This window comes from Bombus affinis, chromosome 5 (genome assembly GCF_024516045.1).
Source record: "Bombus affinis isolate iyBomAffi1 chromosome 5, iyBomAffi1.2, whole genome shotgun sequence".
Taxonomy (NCBI): Eukaryota; Metazoa; Arthropoda; class Insecta; order Hymenoptera; family Apidae; genus Bombus; species Bombus affinis.
In genome coordinates this window covers 14,492,266-14,510,258 of record NC_066348.1, presented here as the reverse complement: position 1 = coordinate 14,510,258, position 17,993 = coordinate 14,492,266, and the positions used below count along the sequence as shown (strand labels likewise).

Below are 17,993 nucleotides of genomic sequence, written 5' to 3'. Positions count from 1 at the left end.
TGAAAAATATTTAATAATAAACATTGACAATATACAGAGAAAATACGCCATAAGAAGTCGCTATGGGAGTAATAAGAACCTAACAACTGGTCCAGACTTACAAAATATCATCAAATCAGACAATGATAAAGGTGTTCCGTAAGACACCCCGTGTACTCCTATCAGTATTTGCAACTAAAGTTTTCGAGTTGACCGTATCCTCGTTCTCTCGACATGTTTTTTTTTTTTGTATATATATATTTTTTTGTTACTTCATGTACCTGACGTTTCGTTATAATTAATTCTTATTTATTTAATTAATTAATTTTTTTTTTTTGCTTTTTTGCTTTCTTTTCCTGCAGATTCATAGATTACTTCCTCGTCGTCGAATTTCCATCGCGTGTAAATGTGTGTTCCGCAGATGCGTGAATATGCTAACGCTCAACTCTTCTGCATTTTTCTTGGCGCAAAAAGTCGTTTACGCTCGCTTTAGCGTATTATTCTTTTTATTTCCTCCGGAGTTGGATTCGCAGCCGGAAACCAAATGACGATTCGCACGCGTCTCCCGTTGCGAATCCGTTTACACTGCGAGAAAAGCGAAAAAACAGGTGGCATTTAGCTCTTTTTACGATGTTCTCTAGTTTGTATTAAATTTCATTCTTTCTTTTCTTTTTTTTCTTTTTTTTATCCATGTTTTCTGTTTTCATCTCGTATCCCCGTTTGTCGAAACGTTATCTCTATCGTCCCTGCATTTTGTATATCATCGAATCGCTCGCATTTTCATTCACATTCTATCCTCTAATTAATTTAATCGCTCAAGTTATTCTCATTTTGTTTTCAGAAACAAATGCGTCCGAGAACTGTCTATCGTCTGTTTTTGTCGCGGCGATTCGACGAGGTCCAAAAGCATCATCACGCTCATTCAGCATCACACGATACACGGACACATATCGTCTCTTCGTAATATCATTCACTCATTCACGACTCTAAGAAGTTAGACTTATTACCGTAATAACGCCCTAATGTCATGGAACATCCCTTACTTGTTAATTTTCTTGTTATCTTCTTTTTCTCACTTGTCATTCTCTTTCTGTCTTTGCCTCGCGATAATTCGAAAAAAGAAGATGGCCATGGGTCGTGCTCGAAATCCTCGGAGGTGTTGCTGGCCTCGAAGGTGTATTCGGCACCACGCGTTTTTCATGTGTCCCCGGCGTATTGCGGAAGGACGACACCAGAGAGTTTCCGGAATAAGAGAGCGGAAATGTGCGTTGTCGCGTAGACGAATGGCAAATATCTCGTCAGCGAAGGATCTACGAGGATTTCGAGCTGAACTTGGCCACGACGCCGCCTAGTACGCTAGGATATGTTGCTCGTAAAGATGTGTCGTTTACGTAAGTCATGTAGTCATCTAGATTCACTTTAAAAATCCCGTTTACGGTACTGCCTTTAATAATAATTAGAGTAGAATCATATATTTATATATGTATAACGTTACGGTGCGTATCGATCGTATTGGATTATTTTACAATGCGATTTACCCGCTAGCACTCGAGAACGTACGCGGATCAACGAAAAAGGAGAACGTAAAAATGACACGTGGGCACAAATGGGGCGAATTAGTCGACTATGCTCTTTCCAATTTGAAATTTTGACGTTCTACCGCGCATATTTGGCTTGTCTTCCTCTCTCTCTCTCTCTCTCTCTCTGTCTCTCCCTCTCTTTCACTTACAATATTTTCTAATTTGAATTTCATAGATTCGTCCAAAGCGTTCGACGATCGAATCGTGCGTGTTAAAATTACAATTATTAGCAGATCCTTTTTTATTTTGTACAATTCACGAAGAGAGGATTCTACGCCGAAGCACGATTTTTTTTTTTTTTGTTTGTTTGGCGAATATTATAAGTTAGTTTCTAGAAGTATGAAGAAGACTAGTATCTGTGGTTCTATCGTCGAGACAAATGTTCGATTCTTCTAAGAGACTCAGAAACAGATACTATTCTAATCTATTCGTGTTTCTGGCTACCTCTAATTTCATTAAATTTCCCTTTGTACAGCGATTGATTCATTATTCTTTATATAGATAAATTTTCCTATAGATAAATATTTAAGGTGTTCCGCAAAACGTGGCGAATATACGAAGATCGAGTTCAGTACATAGAATCGATAGAAGTAGGTTTTCTCGGTGCTCACGTGATTATTTACAGTCGATCTTTCTTCAAGAAAGTCGTGTTCGAATCTAAAATAGTCATCTCGAGTATCTTTCGCTAAAACGTATTATCGACCGCGGATCATTCTATCGTTTCTATGCACTGAACACGTTCCAATGATTAGTTTCACGAAACACCCCAAGGGACACCGGAGTCGAAGAAACAAACTACTACAACTAAATCGAATCTAAATTAATCGGCTTTACGATTCAATTATATTTATAGAGCACGATCCGTCGATCGCCTGGACGCACTTTTAATTTCGCGAGATGCCCAGGAATATTTGTATCAATGACGTTTTACGAACAAAGCTAATAAGCAACCGAAGAAAAGAATTACAGTGGAAAGAGAAATGAAATTAATGAAAAATGTAAGCTCAACGACGTGAATCGTGAATATAACGGGAATCGTGTACGGTAGGCCTGCGTACGCAATCGGAGAACACGCTCGAGAAAACGATAAAAGTCCGGAACAAGAGGAGGAATATCGGGGGATGGGAGTTGTGCACTCGTGACGAAGAATAAAGACGCGAAGACGGTGGGTCTCGCCTAGATTTGAGCTTGACTTACGCTAGCCACTAGTTGTAATAGCCTACCGATAAAGGTATCGATTACGAGTAAGTATAAATTGTAATTACAGTGTACAATATACAGGGATAGATCTTTCTTCCTTAGTTGCTCCGCTTTTGGCGCGTGTTCCTCAGCCAACGAACACGATCAAGAGCGTATTCCTTTCTAATATCAATATATCATTTTCGAGCACACAGCATCTCCAGAGCCTTACGTATATGAAAAATGTGTTCGTTCCAAGAGGAACGAGTCGCGAATAAGCGACCAAGGTTCGAGGAGTAAAGAGTCTCTTTTCGATCCTGGGAACGTCTCTTGCGCTCAAACAGAGAATTCCCGAGAACTATCCTTTCATTCTCGCTACTTCGAAGATCATCGTTCTCGTGCATCACTAGCATATATCTTGTGTTTCCTTTACCATCGTTTATTTCTCGTTTCGTTTCATTTCTACAGACTCTCCTTTAAAATCTACGCTCGTTAATTTAACGTTACAAGAATCAATGAGTATGTTCTGAATTGTTCGGTTTAGCTCCTAAAACGGGGACGTCCCGCTCAATTAATCCTTTCTTTTGTGCTCGACGAAATCGATCACAGTCGATCCCTAATTACGTTATTTACATGTACTGGCGTTCGCACACGCAAAAATAAAAAAAAAAAGAAAAAGGAAAAAATAAGAATAAGAATATGTATCTTCTTATTTAGCGGCCAATTTCGGTCCTACGACCAACTACCGGCCATTTTGCCTCTCTTCCTAGCCTACAGAATTATCCTAACGATAGATTACAGCTTTAAAATCTACTCGACGACAGTAAACCAACTACGTCGCGTTTAACCACGTCAGTTAGTTTAACTAGTGCTGTCGCGTTTTTTTATCTACGTAGAAAAAAAGAACAAAAGACAATAGAAGAAGTAGAAGAAAAAACAAAAAAAAAAAGAGAAAGAAAAGAACATCTTTGTCATATTTGGCTATTTCACACGACTCTTTGTGTCATACCTTGCCCCAACCCCCACCCTCTCCACCCTCATTATCCATCGCATGTCTTTTCCTTGACCATTTTGTTCCTCACGTTTCGTCGTTTCTTTCTTCCTCATCAGTTTCTTTTTATGTCTCGCTTTCACGCTCAAGTTCATTCACTCGTGGCCACTCGCATTCCTTCTCACTTACGCTCCACGTCGAGTCACGCAACGACTTACCTATATATTTATTTATATATATGTATATATTTATTACGATAAATCTCCACTTAACTAGAACTTTTTTTTCTGTTCAACATGGATTATCACTCACTCGGCTCAATGTGCGTACCATTTCCCTATCGCGTTTCTTTTTTCTTTTTACTCTCTGTTTCGGAGTACTCTGTGTTTATGTGTGTCTCTGTGTGTGTGTGAGTCTCTCTCTCTCTCCCTCCCTCCCTCTTTTCCGTTTTGTAATTCTCTCTCGTTTGCCTTCGTGATTACGTTTAGCAAAAAAAGATTTTTCCGACCGATCGAGAAATCAAATTCTGTGATCGAGAATGCCGTAGAAATTCGAGGAACTTTAAACTTGAACGAATTCATCGTTCATCGTTTGAAATGAAAAATGCAAAAAACAGTATGTATACATATGTGTACATATCATATATATACATATATTGTTTATATATATATATATATATATACACATTATATATATGTATATATATATATATTACATATATGTACATATATATATATATATATATGTAAATGAGTTTAGTTCTTTACGTAGAACGGTAGAACATATCTTCGATAGCTGTAGTTAATTTCTAGTCGAGAAATAATATTGGAAATATCACATAAGCTTTCTATGAAAAGCTGTCCAAGAGATTACATCAGAATTCAAAGGATCAGTCTATCAATTTCAGCGCCCTCGATCACTCGAGCTCCGTTACAATGTGCCCATCTTTTGTAAACGAATATCGTAACTCTCGACGAAAGTTGCTATTCGTGCGTGGACACTTAGTCCATCGAGAAGTAGGAATCGTTTCGTCGATTAACATCTTACAAAAGAATTTCTCGTTTGCACGAATCAAGTGACAATTTCAGAGTATTCCAAATCGGAGAGATTCGAATTCGAGACGAAGATTTACTAACATCATAAATTAATTTCTATTCCAATTCCTCCACCAAAAAGTAGTTAAAAAAAAAATAAGAGAGCGTAGAAACCTCGATCGACAAGCTTCAAAATTCACAAAATTCGAACAAAAATTACCATCCTTAAAAGGCAATTTTCATTAACTATATATATATATAAAAAAAAAAGGCTGTCACGTTCCATCTTTCATTGGAGCGTCGACAAGGCCGTGAGTATTAGGAGAAAAGCTGCGTTACATTGTCATAATCTCGATTAGGAACCGGTAGAGACTGATTTGACTAGATTCTGTTTGCCAGAATCTTGCTTTTGTCAGAAGTTATTCAAGGGATTTTCTCTCTCTCCCTTCAGCCACATTTACTATTCTACTCTTTACAGCCGCGGTTCGTTTCGCGAATCTACGCACACACACGCGCAACATAGACACACACATATTTGGCATAGAAACCCTACCGGTCACGCGTAACTGCTTCGTCGCTCTCGTCGTTTTCTCTCTTCTAAAATCTTGTCTAGCTACCTAAAGAGGGTCTCGCGTATTTTTCTTTGCCGATTACCGAGCGTGGCGTTTGTCACCGGAAGTCGCGTGTACCTCGTCGACACGAAGGAAGAGTTCCTTTCCGGCAGCCATTAGCGAGAGTTTCCTCTACCTCTTGCACGTCTTATCACGTGTCTGATAATTGGTGTTTCTGATTCATGATTAGTAAAGACCTGTTATCGCAGGCAATTAAACATAAAATTTTGTCCATACGGAGGACGAGGGTAAATAATAGTAATAGTAATGATAGTAAAAAAAAAAAAGATACGAAAGAAAACAGTCGATTACTCGTTTCTTTATTTCAGATTTCGTTTCTATATTTTAGCGAATTATCAATGAATTATGTACAAAATTCTTTGTATATTCATATTTTTACTCTTCTTGGATCTCAATGAATAACATCGTATTGCGATGATACGTAAACTTTGTAATGTGATCTAAATAGTCCCGGTTTCGTTAGTGATAAAAATTTTTGCCGGGTCGCGTTTTAAAAGTTTCTCCCGAACGATTATGGAAACGTGCACGAGCAACGAATTGCATAATTACAATTGATTTCTAGAGAGATCAATTATCTATATCTATCTACTTATATATATATACGTATATACACAAATATATATACACGTACACCGTCTAGATTCGACACATTTGCCCCTTTGTCATTCAACTTCGTAAAGTCGGAATGGCTGCCGGGTCCGAACTCCGATACAAACTGATTGTTTAATGACGCGATGCCACGTTCCCTTTACACACGAATTTCGACAGCTTTGGAACGTTTCGATTCTATTTCATCTAACTTGTAACTTTGATCTTTCGCTGGATAGTGATATTTTTCTTAAGACGCTCGAAACGACCGTTTGCTCGGATGTTTAACATGTTTCCAACAAAACTCAATTTAATCAGTCCCCTTTGTCCGCTAATTCAGTTTACCGATTTCCCTGTCTGCCATACATCTCTGTCCTTCCTCGCAACCCTCTTATTATCGATCAGAGTTTGAAAGTTCGACGATGCTTCGGCAGACCTTTGTCGTCTGTCGATCAACCCCAATCGAAAACTATCTCCAACTGAGAAGCACGCTTTCAATCTAATTTAAATTCTGAGTGTTCTATATCATCTTCCTACGATCTTTAACCTTCTATCTCTTCGTCTATCAGTCGCTTAATGCATTCGATCGTCCTTTCGTCTGTAACGATTAAAGCAAATTTCTTTCTCTTCCTTTTCTCTACGGGTTTCCTTCTTCTATTTTCCCTGTGATCGACTGTGTGTAACTTTAATGTACCCATTTCGAAAGCAATTTTCTAATCTTTGTCCTATTTATGCGTGGCACGTTCGTAGTCGACTCGGTAGTTCTGGCTTTATTGGAACCTTGTCCATAATGGCCGGATGATTTCAGGATGAAAGACACGCTTTCGTTCCGCGTCGACGAGAGCCGAAGTCAATGATTTTGTATCGGTGCTACGAAGAAGGCTAGCGTCAGCATGCGCGGAGGGTCCAGGCATCGCTTCGTGGGCTAATCGTGATCGATGACGGATGACGATGATGATTGTGTCGATTTCTTTTTGTTCTGGTCATGTTCAGCTGAGTATAACGGTGTACTTGGAAGGCTCGCGCTCTTATATCTGACGATCCTTAGTATGGCGTGAACCTGTTGTAGCCGCCTCTATACACGGTCGCCTGTGAAAAAGATTGATTTTTCCATCAATTGAAATTATATTTTAATTTTATGATCGACGATTCCGCCTGTTCTTTGACAGATCGCGAATATTTAAGAATAGAGATATTTGAAATATCCAAAGTACAGTACTTGTTATAAAATTGAATGAGCTAAATAGAAAGAGAACCTTTGCTTAATTTTACGCAATTATACATTTCCATGAAAATCTATATACTAGTTGTTAATTATTGGTAATAAATTTAGGAAAATGTTTAGAAATAAAAGAAATAGCCACGGTTTAGTTATTAATTGTCAACGATAAATTTACAAAAGTATCGGGAATTAAAATTATTCCATCTATTTATTTATCATTTTGAGAGGTGAAAAATTGCAATTACCCCATAGCCAGCTACTGGTCCAATACCATGTCCAAGGTAGGGATCGGCGTATTCACGCCCGTAACTGTAAACATCAACATGAAAACATATTAAGTATCATTTCTGTAATTGTAAATTAATCGATGCCTGTTAAGGATTAAAGGATAAGCAGATAAAAGAAGATACAAACTTAGGATGTTATCTAAGGATTTTCGATAGGACTATCGGGTTTTTCGGTAAGAGTATCATCAGGTTGTTGACTTTCGACGTATCTGCGACTCCTAAGAGCTCGACCACGACGACGAGTTCTTCTGGAAGGAATGGACTCCGACTGTACATCTTTTTCCATATATCTGAAGTTAGATTTGTAGAATATGATAAATATAGAATTATAATAGATATAGTCTTCTCGATTCATGAATAAATAAAAAATAAAAGCAAGATAATATCGTAAGAATCTTCGATCTCTTTCTCAACATTTTATATCGAAGGGTAGGAATCCTTTAAAAAGTAGTCGACCAATGTCAGATTCTAAAATTCTGAGAAATTAATTTCCCCGTAATCGCAACGTTAATTCCTAACAAAATTACCCTCCCTGAAATAACCAAACGAAATCCAATGGTATCACAAAAATTCTCAAAAGTCAAAGGGTTAAAATCCCTGAAAAAATATCCATTGAAAATCAATTACAAAAAGCTCGTTGAATTTCCTCAATTAGTTTCTTCATAATCACAGTATCAATAGAACGCTAACATTGTCGAAATAATCAAAGCAAATCTCTTATATCGATACTGCTACTATTATACTATTATATTATACTATTAAAATCCCTTAAAAAGCAACTGACCAAAATCCGATTAGAAAATCCTCAAGAATTAATCTCTTTATAATTCGAGTATCGATGCAACTCTACTAAATTAAATAATCAAAGCAAATCCCTTATATCGGAATTGTTAATAAAAGAAATAATAAAAAAAAAATTCCCAATATCCGAAGATTCATATTCCTTAAAAGGCAATCGACTAATATCCAATTAACGAAATTCCAGTTAATCTCTCCATAATTACTAGCTCCCGATAAAATTGAAAAAAAGTTCAAATCGCTTAATAATTAAACCGAACCTCTTCGTCGGTTGTGGTTGAAAAGCGCGTCTCGTCTCGAAAGAAGGAAAAAGAGAGGAGATCCCACGCGACGTCGAAGACTGTAAGGGTTATAGTATGTCGCATAAAGGAGGAAGAGAAGATAGGAGAACAGAGCCCGAGGGATAAGGCGAAGGAGGCCTTTCGAAGGAAGTAGTGGTGCGCTTACCCCGCGACTGCGGCATATCCTGCGACCGGTTGTGCCGCAGCTGCAGCTGCGCTGTATGCGCGCGCAGCCACTGCCGTGTAGGTCGCTGCAGCTGCGTAGGTGGCCTGCTGAGCTGTCGAGAGGGGCGTCTTCAGCAACGGTGACGCTGCAGCTGCTGCTGCCGCGGCCTGAAACAGGAACCATGACCCGCCATGCAAGGCTCAAGCAAGCTCCAAGACAGACCAGACAGGATGTCCTAGCGGAGAAACGGTACTAACGCGTCCTCTTCCCGCGTTTACTTCATAAACGTCCCTGCACGCTTCGCAAATATTGGAACTCTCCATTCGCAGATTGTTTATGGCCTTTACTCCTTAGGGGTTAGGTGTGAGGTAGTAGTTTTGATGAAGGAATTGTTTGATCTTTAGATTGGTTCGCGAAACAAGCGTAAAATGAAATAGGGGTAGTTGGTGGTAAAGAGTATTTAATATTAGAACCATCGGAACAGTTGGGATAAGATAATTTTCTGTAGGAATTTTGTAGAGGTCTACCGATATCTTTGGGATTTTTTGGTAAAATATGTAGATATTCTTTTGCAGAAAAAATATGGATAAAAGTTTACATTTCTCCTTGCACTGAATATTTTTCCTACTGTATTCTTAATGTTGTTATGAAGATTGTTTAGATTTACGACGATATAATTTTCAGGATTTCAACGGTTCTTCGTAAGACGCGACTAAAAGATCACAAATAATCTATAATTAAAAAAAAAAAAAAAGAAAAAAAAACGAAGTAGGCTATGATGAAAGAGCAGCGTGCTTTTAATACAAAATTTTTGTAATCTGAAATTCAAAGGGTTGCTGTAAAATGTGTGCAACTCTGGACATAAATACGTCGGTGGATGGAACCATTCAACAAGGTAATTTACGATCTCGATATATCTATGGATTCCTTGGATAATTCATGGGTTTTTTTTTAATAGAAAATTGCTTTAGGTACTTTATGGTTTACTGTACAAGGTGTGGAAGGAGTAAAGACGTGTTTGTAATCTTTTTAATCACTGGAGAGTTCCATAGGTTTGCAGAGTTTTTAACAAAGTAGGGTATTTTTGTTTTTTTTTAATTTCTACAACGTGCAACGACTTTTATAGATGCGTTTCTAAAGCATATGGATGAGACAGGCGTGCATCGTTCATTCACGATATTTTTTACGACGTTGTTTACGCAGCCGGGAACTTTTATTTTGAGCACTGTTTGAACAACGAACGCTGTTTCATCCATATGCCACACGGTGCAGATAGTAAAAAGTTTCGAGCACTCAGCTAAATGTGGTTCTCGAAGCTACTGCTTTCTGTCGATCAAAGCTCAAGGAGGCGTGATTTATGTACAGAGAATGATGCGAAAATGATTACATGTTATTTACTCGTTGAAATCGATTTCTCCGATAATAACGTACCAATGTACTGTTTATCGTTTATTTAACTAATCAAAGGTCTCTTTTAAAGAGGCGGTCAAATAAATTTTTCTTCAAAGAAGAAACCAATTTTATTTTATTTTTCTCACAGGAAGAAATTAGACGTTTTATCGTACGAAAATAGAATTCTAAAGGGAAAATGAAATGCCAAGAGTGATTTAGTTACGAGATGTTAACTGTCTCGGATAATTTCCGAACGCGGCGAGTATCGATGTTCACGTCGAGATTAAGACATATCCATCGAGTGTACCATTCATTCTCGGGGGAAACGCGAAATCTACGTGCATGCATCTAGAATACAAGTGTATCTTCTCTAAAGATATCTTTCTATCACGGGATTTCGCCTGTCAAAACGCTTTTACGCTATTTTCATCTCGCGTCGTCGAATAGCGACGCTCGAGCATAAGAGAATTTCTCCTCGACACGATGAAAAATATATGCAGGTTCGATACTTTGCATATGAAAAAAAAGAACAAAATATAAAAAATGTTACTCTCATATCCGATAAAATATAGAAAAACGATACAAGAATATAAAAATTTTGTTAAACTTAATTCCATGAATTGCCAAGAGAAATGGACCCTTAGAGTTCCTTTTCATGTAATATTCCGCAATTCTATTTGACGTTCGTAGCGAGAAGTGTATCCACTTCTGGTGATTTTCATGGAATTATCCATTCGACGGATTGAAGCCAGGCTTATTCCGTCACCATCTATGGGAGAGCGCTTAAGTGCACCGAAATTAAATCTCGCCTTTAGTTCCGTTCCATTTTATTAAACTCCTTTGCCCCGCTTGTAATTCTGCAATAATATTATTCTCTTTCTTAAACGAAATCGTTAGCCGCAAGTCGAGAATTCGTCTATCGGTTCTTCCGCTAATGAAACGTGAACCATTTGCTAGATTAGGGTCTTTTAATTAACTATATGCGTTTCACGAACCTGCGACAGATTGCATATCTTCTTAGGTACACGACGTTTGATTTTCTTCTCTATAAAACATTTGTCGCTACTAAAGTATTGTTATTCTTCAGTTATATATTTTCTGGCAGAATTTTTATTTTTACCATGATGTTATCTTTTTCAGTTATTGCTTTCTTCAACTTGTGATATTTTACACAGTTTGTCGTTTCTTTTCTCTTTTTAAATTTTTCTCCAACTCACAAGCACGATAATAGTAATCAAGTATGAAAATTTTCGTGACAAATTTTATAGGAGATTCGATATTCCAGGTACGAGGAAGAGTTTTTAAATTAAATAGAGAATTTCTACCATACAAGGGGGAATTTAGAGCGCACCTTGCAAACCCCTTCGAGATGGAACGCTCACTTGCCAAATAAGCGAACGTTTTTCAAGACGCGATGATTAATGATGCTTTCGAAGCACGTCGTTTTCTTTCGCAACGTGTGCATCGAGCAAACTCCTCATAAATCATACATCATATGCTTTTTGTGCAATAATTGTACTTGATTTCTCCCCTCACGAGTGTCTAATTTAAGGAACGCTAACGTCACTCAATCTCTTTATATAGAAACAAAATTCACCTCGTTGAAACAAGTCCAAATTCCAAGCAATCTATCTCTTTTCTAAATACCTTAACTTTCTGCTCTCGGATCCCCAACAACAATTCAACGAATAAATGACAAATGCGATAGAAATTGAAGAAACAATGACCAGAGGAAAAAAATTTGTTTTCCACCATAAAAATATCGTTAACGTTTCGTCAACATCACCTGAAATACCAGGAATAAGGTTCCCTACCCATCCCCGATCGTCGCGAAACTCTCGTTAACAATTTTCCTCTCCGGCGAACGAAGAACATCGAGTGAAAGAAGCGGAAACACGGTTTCAACGGCGCCAGGAACTCGTGGAACAGGCCGGTGCGTACTGCGATAGAAGGTCGAGGTTGGAGCGCAACGACGGAAATAAGAATCCGTGGCCGACGTTCCTGGAGACGGGAAAAACTCAGGGGAAAGTTTCTGGGTCGCGGTTCATTTCCAAATGCGAGACACGTTCCTGGTTGCGCGATTTTCGACTGGGATACATCGTGGTATGTGGGTCAAGTGACTCTCGGTTGGTCTGCCCTATTCTGCACACGCTGTTTAGCCAACCGACCACTCCAACCGTGGAAATTATTTAACGTTCCTTGAAATCCTGCAACTTTATTACCTTGCTGCCTTTCACAACAGTCAGTGAGATTCGAAAATGGACCACCGTGACGTACATCGGCCAACAAAAGTATTTCGACATTTATCACAGGAAATATTTACGACCGTATTATATGTGATTGATAAACATTTTGAAATTTCACCAGCTTCGTACGATCCACATAGTACATTTAGAAAATCTTCGAACATGTAATTTGTGAGCCTATCTGTGTTCGTGAAGTAGGCTTGTTATAATAAATTAAGCTTAATTCGCGCAGCGAGAAGATAGTTTAATAACGTCATTTTCAGAGAGAATCTTCATTAGCAAATAGTGACAATCCTTTGCGAAAATACTATAGTGCTGCTACTTTAGAATTTTTTTTTTAAGTATCGGAAGCCTAGGATCAACGTCCGACCAATGCGGGCACAATCTACTTTCGCTGTTCATCGAAGTTATGGACAATGAATTCTGATCAAATAGAAAACCAGAACTTCGATATCCAGTACACGGTTAGAGGATTCAACGATATTGGCTTCGGAGAGAAGCTTTTGGAATATTGAAAGTCTGTAGCCGATGTCTAGTCAATGTCAGTTCTAATAAAATCGAAGAACAATAGTAATAATTCTTAGACAATTATAACATCTATAACATCGTCGGTTTACTGCTTGGGGAAAAAGCAATATCTGGACAACGCAAGGAGTATCTACTTCAAGCCAACGTCCAAGACGTAAATACCGAATTTTAATTAGTTAAATAATGGTGATAATCTTTCGAGAAAATTACACGATACTGCGACTTTACTCCTCTGAGAACGTGAATCTCAGAATGTCGAAAGTATAGAAAAGATGTCTGACAAATACAGAGATTCTACTTTTACTTTCGAATAAAATTACGAATGTTAGAATTCCGACGAAATAGAAAGTCAGATTTTTCACAAGAACATTCCACGATATTAATTTACTCCTTTGGAAACGAAATATTCAGGACGTGCGAGCCCGGCGTCGACGTCTGACCAATGCCGGGCCTATCTACTTCTACTCGAACGACGTTAAAGTCTGCAAATTTCTTGCATTCCAAACTTCTATATTTCCATCGAGTCGAAAATATATTTAACGAGATACGAGTTGCGATCTCTGTAGAACATTTCGACACGAAACTGCTCGCGTACGATACTTAATTCCAGCGCCGTTAAAAGGTGCATTGCCGCAGGGTCAATTAACTCTCGGTTATTTTCAAGGGTGGATGCAAAGGTGGCTGGAAACCAGCGTTACAACGTTCATCGCGTAGTTGCCCGCCGATCGTTTTCCTTTTTCCATGTCCGTTTCCGTCTCCCTATTCCTCGCTGAACCTCCGTTCCGTGAAACGACAAAACCGCAACGGGGATATCGCGTTTACGCCGGCCTGGTTCACGGGTCAGATGTTACGTTAACGATCTCCTCTTTTCCCGACATAACGTTTCACCAGTAGCCACGAGAACGTATCTGGATAATTACTCCCTTTTCGTCCTATGCTCGATCCACTTTCACCGCCACGCGGGGCTGATTTTGTTTCAACTGGCCCGGAAATTGCAGTCGATGCGTCCTAATTGGTCGGAAAAATTTCGACGGCCGTACGGAATTTCCAGCAATTTGTAGAATGCTTTGGATATCGAACAACTATATTTTCGTTCTTTGTGAAATAATTGAAACGTTAATTATCGACGTCGGCATCGACTTTCGTTGTAATTTACTTTATTAGGCTGTCTATAGATACGTAAACATTGAAAATTTAATGTCCATATAAACGAAGCTTTAAACAGCTAGTATTGGACAATTGCGATCGCTTTCAATTGGAACAACTGTTTTTAAAAAACCCTTATTTCGAAATTGGAGGAATCAGAACGATATTCAGTTCCCTGTCGATTCTCATAAGAAACGAACATTTGAAATATGATTATGACTATGAAAATAATGTTCCGCGTTTAACATCATAAAAAGTTCATTATATCTTTCCAGTTCGTCAAACCGTGTTACGTTTAAGGACGAAATTCTAACTTAATTAATCACGGAACTAAAAGGATGACACGTTTAAAAGTTAAAACAGCTGGTTATATATAAATTCTCAGAACTTCGACTCGCGCAACTGTAATTTCCAGTGCGATTGGTACCGGTATCGACTCCTATCGTAATTTATCCCCCTAAGCTCTCCATTCTCCCAACAAGAATACTAAATCCTCAATTTCTTTTTTCCACCGAATAATAATTATCGTATTTAACAGGGCAGCTTGGAAGACGGAAGCTCAGCGAAATAGCCGGAATGAAGCTGTCGGACGCACGAAATGACGCGACGTTGATTTATGAAGAGAGAAGAGGCAGGCTTCCGCTCGGACCACTGGCTCTCTTCCTGAAAAGCTCGTAAATCCTGGCCGACAAGCAGGATCCCTCGTGGCCGGTTCCGTGAGCCGAATAAAGACGAACCGGTACGCCGGTGCCACCAGAAAGAAATCGAATCGTTGGCGCGGTCCCGAGCAGGAAATTAGCCGCGGAAAATTCTGTAGCCGCGATTCGACGCACGCGTGTCTCTCGCAAATTTACGACGCTGCATTCTTTCGCTTCTCGATTTACTCGGTCGATCGTTCGTGCTCCATTTACGTTTCATCCCACGGAGAACCGGTTTCCAACCCCCTCCCTGCTCTTTTACGTTTCCTTTTCTCTTAACCCTAACTGTTCGACGTGAAAATTGTTCGATCACCAGTTTGTTTGTACAGCCGTTGCTCCTAAACGAAGACGCGTTTTTGTTTTAGCTGCAATTTCGGTTCTAGTTCATTTTTGCACGAACAGCGGACGATTTTCAAGTGGACGAACAACGTTAGGCTTTCGAAATTTCTAGACCGAAACTAAAGATAAGTTTCTTGAGTATACACGTTGCCGTATACTCTGTACGGTATAATTTTGTTCTTTAACTGTCATACGAAAATTTGGGGAAATTTAAGGCACCGAATCTCAGATCTTTTCAATCTATAATTCCGATCTCCGATTAAATTTCCGAAATTAGATCGAGTACATTAGATGGAACGTACATTAGCGTGATGTGCTTTGGAAGGAACGATTCTAAAATGAACTAATGTTACAAGCTGGCTTTATCGATTAGTTCTGACAAAGATAACCTTGATTCAAGAATCAAAACGTTTCTCCTAATGTATTTCAGGAATATAACGAGATTCTATGTTCTCTCCGATAATTGCGTCTAATATTCCTAAGGGAAAGAGACATACCTCCCATGTACACGCAAAGAAAACGTTCACGTTCAACTCTACAAAGACATAGGACGGTGAAATTTCCACGAGATTGTGATGATACCTTTGCAAACTCGATCACCGATTCCAACAAGCTACGTACGTAATGTCCACGACGCGTGCGATGAACGCAACTATGATGGAACGTACCTAACGTGGAAAGTTTCTCGCTGTGAAAATCGATATGCTCGACAGAAATACTTGGATCGCGTAATAAAATCATCAATAAACAATTTAACGAGTAATTATTTCTTTACCTTGCGAAATTGACTAAGGTTTCGTTCGAATAAACGGAGTCTACGTAAACAGAATTCTACAGTAGAATACTCGTTCTAATTTCTAGCAGCTGAGACACAAATCACTGCTCAGATTCACCGTTTGAATTTGCATAAAGATTACAGTTCATGTACAACCGATACGATCGCAACTAAAGCATTATCGTTGAAACGCCAACGAAACACAACAGACGGAAGATATTAAGCTCTATCAAATTGCAAATGATCTTGCAGGTTTCTCAGTCATCCCTCGAAAGCTTCGAGCTTGATATCCGTAGATAGGTTCGAACTATCGACTTGTCGTTTCGAGAATCGAGTGGACGAGGCGGGCCGAGGTTCGACGATGCTCGACGACGCCTCGAGTGCCTCGTCGAGCATCTCGAATTCCAGCAGTCACTACATCCACGACGGTTTCCGTCAAAAGGTTCGGAGGAACCACCCCGTTGCGCGACAACTCGGCTTCGCTAACACGTTCTCGATTAAGTCGCCGGGCAGAGAACTAATTTCAAGGGGCTGAATCTGTCGTCATGGGGTGTGTCGGTTTGTGGTGGGATGGGTGAACTCGGAGCAACTCTAAACTAGCTAAACAACTCTTTCTAAGATACTCGCCGGGTCCGCGGAGTGCTCACCAATTGCAGCCGTTGCTTGCAGCTCAGACGCGTCTCATCTTCGTATTATTAATGGAGAGGGAGGATGCAGAAACAAAGGAAATTTCGAACTTGCCGGATAATTGGCCTATTTTATACTTTTTTTCTTTTTTTTTTTACTTTCACGTATATTCTGACTGGAAAGTTCGCTGCGCTTTTTACCGTTTGAACGAAATTAATTTTTCCAGACACTTTTCTGGCTACTTAACGAGTCGATGATTACGCATACTATTGTAAAAAGTTGATTCTCCGAGTTATGAAAGTGTATCACGCTGGCGAACAAAGTTATAAGCTAATTAATTTTGAAACTGAAATTTAAAATACACGCTTGAATTCCAATTCTCGCGATTCTACCGCGCTATGACGTCGCTTATGTAAATTATTATGTAAATTAATAAATGTAAAATTTGTTAATTTACATAAATTGTATCTAATACTCGTATATAGCTGGCAGCGTATGTGGAGGGGAAAAACAACGAAGGGTAGAAAAGGAAGTAGCGAATTTTTGTCGATATTTCTGCATCCCTCTGAAGGATGATGTTAGAGCTATTCAAAAACAGTAATCGACGATTCTGTTCGATAAATCGTGGAAGAAAGTTGGCGAGGAATTTTTTCTCCGTTTGAAAATTACGATACACACATTACTTCCTATATACTCTAGTATTCTCAACGTACAATATCGCGTGTATGTCTACGTAAAAGCGACAAACCCATGGAAGAGAATAAAAGTATCACTTTCTAACGATAAAGAACAGAGGGTAGGAGCAAAAATAATAATAACGGAAAAAGGTAACGAAAAACAAAAACTACCAATCACATGCATTACATCGATACAGAAGAAGGAATCAAAGGGAGATATAGATATTAAACATTCGGGGAAGATGCACAGAACAGAGGGAGAAGCTTAAAGAACGACAGAGACAGACTGTATTTATAATACTTGGGATCGTAAAACAGAAAGGAAGAGTAAAAAAAAATATATAAATCGTTGTTTCTATTAAACGGAGAAAGTAAAGTGTGATACAGATGTGAGACGTTGGTACGACGATCGGTGAGCACTCCTGATCGGCCAGGTCCAAACGAGAGAAACCACCAAGAAGACAGGACAGGAGAGAAGAAAAAAAAGGGGGACAAATAGTTAAAAAAATAATGAAAAAAAAAAACAGGAAGAAGATAATAATAGACAAACAACGGGCGAAGAAAGATCACTCAGGGCGGACCCTTAAAATTCCTACCTCCAGAGCGGGTGCTTTAGCCTGAAACACAAATGGCAAACCTGAAAAGAAATTCCGGCCAGATTCGGGTAGATTTTGGTATGGCGTCGCGTTTAACGAGGGATCGTTGTCGTTGGTGTGGTCGTTGCTTAATATTATTATTGTCATTATCATTATTATTATGGTCAGTGTGATAGAACCTAGAAACGAATCTATACATGTTCGTTTAGCGTCTGTGTGAATCGCATTTGAA

At 38.9% G+C, this 17,993-nt stretch overlaps 1 protein-coding gene across 11 annotated transcripts in view; it reads right to left on the bottom strand.

Moving 5' to 3' along the window:
• Nucleotides 1-631: 631 nt before the first annotated feature.
• Nucleotides 632-17,993, bottom strand: part of LOC126915945 (uncharacterized) — a 350,506-nt gene continuing 333,144 nt past the window's right edge. For 6 of the 11 annotated variants that reach the window (XM_050721167.1, XM_050721166.1, XM_050721162.1 and 3 more), the window contains 3 exons: nucleotides 8,738-8,904; nucleotides 7,451-7,514; nucleotides 632-7,072 (listed from right to left, as the gene is read on the bottom strand). In XM_050721167.1, the coding sequence (XP_050577124.1) occupies nucleotides 7,028-7,072; nucleotides 7,451-7,514; nucleotides 8,738-8,904 (276 nt within the window). In that variant the 3' untranslated portion in view covers nucleotides 632-7,027. Of the gene's footprint in view, nucleotides 7,073-7,450; nucleotides 7,515-8,737; nucleotides 8,905-17,761; nucleotides 17,783-17,993 lie in introns of those variants that run through there. The other 5 variants (XM_050721163.1, XM_050721160.1, XR_007710387.1 and 2 more) reach the window with 3 other exon arrangements.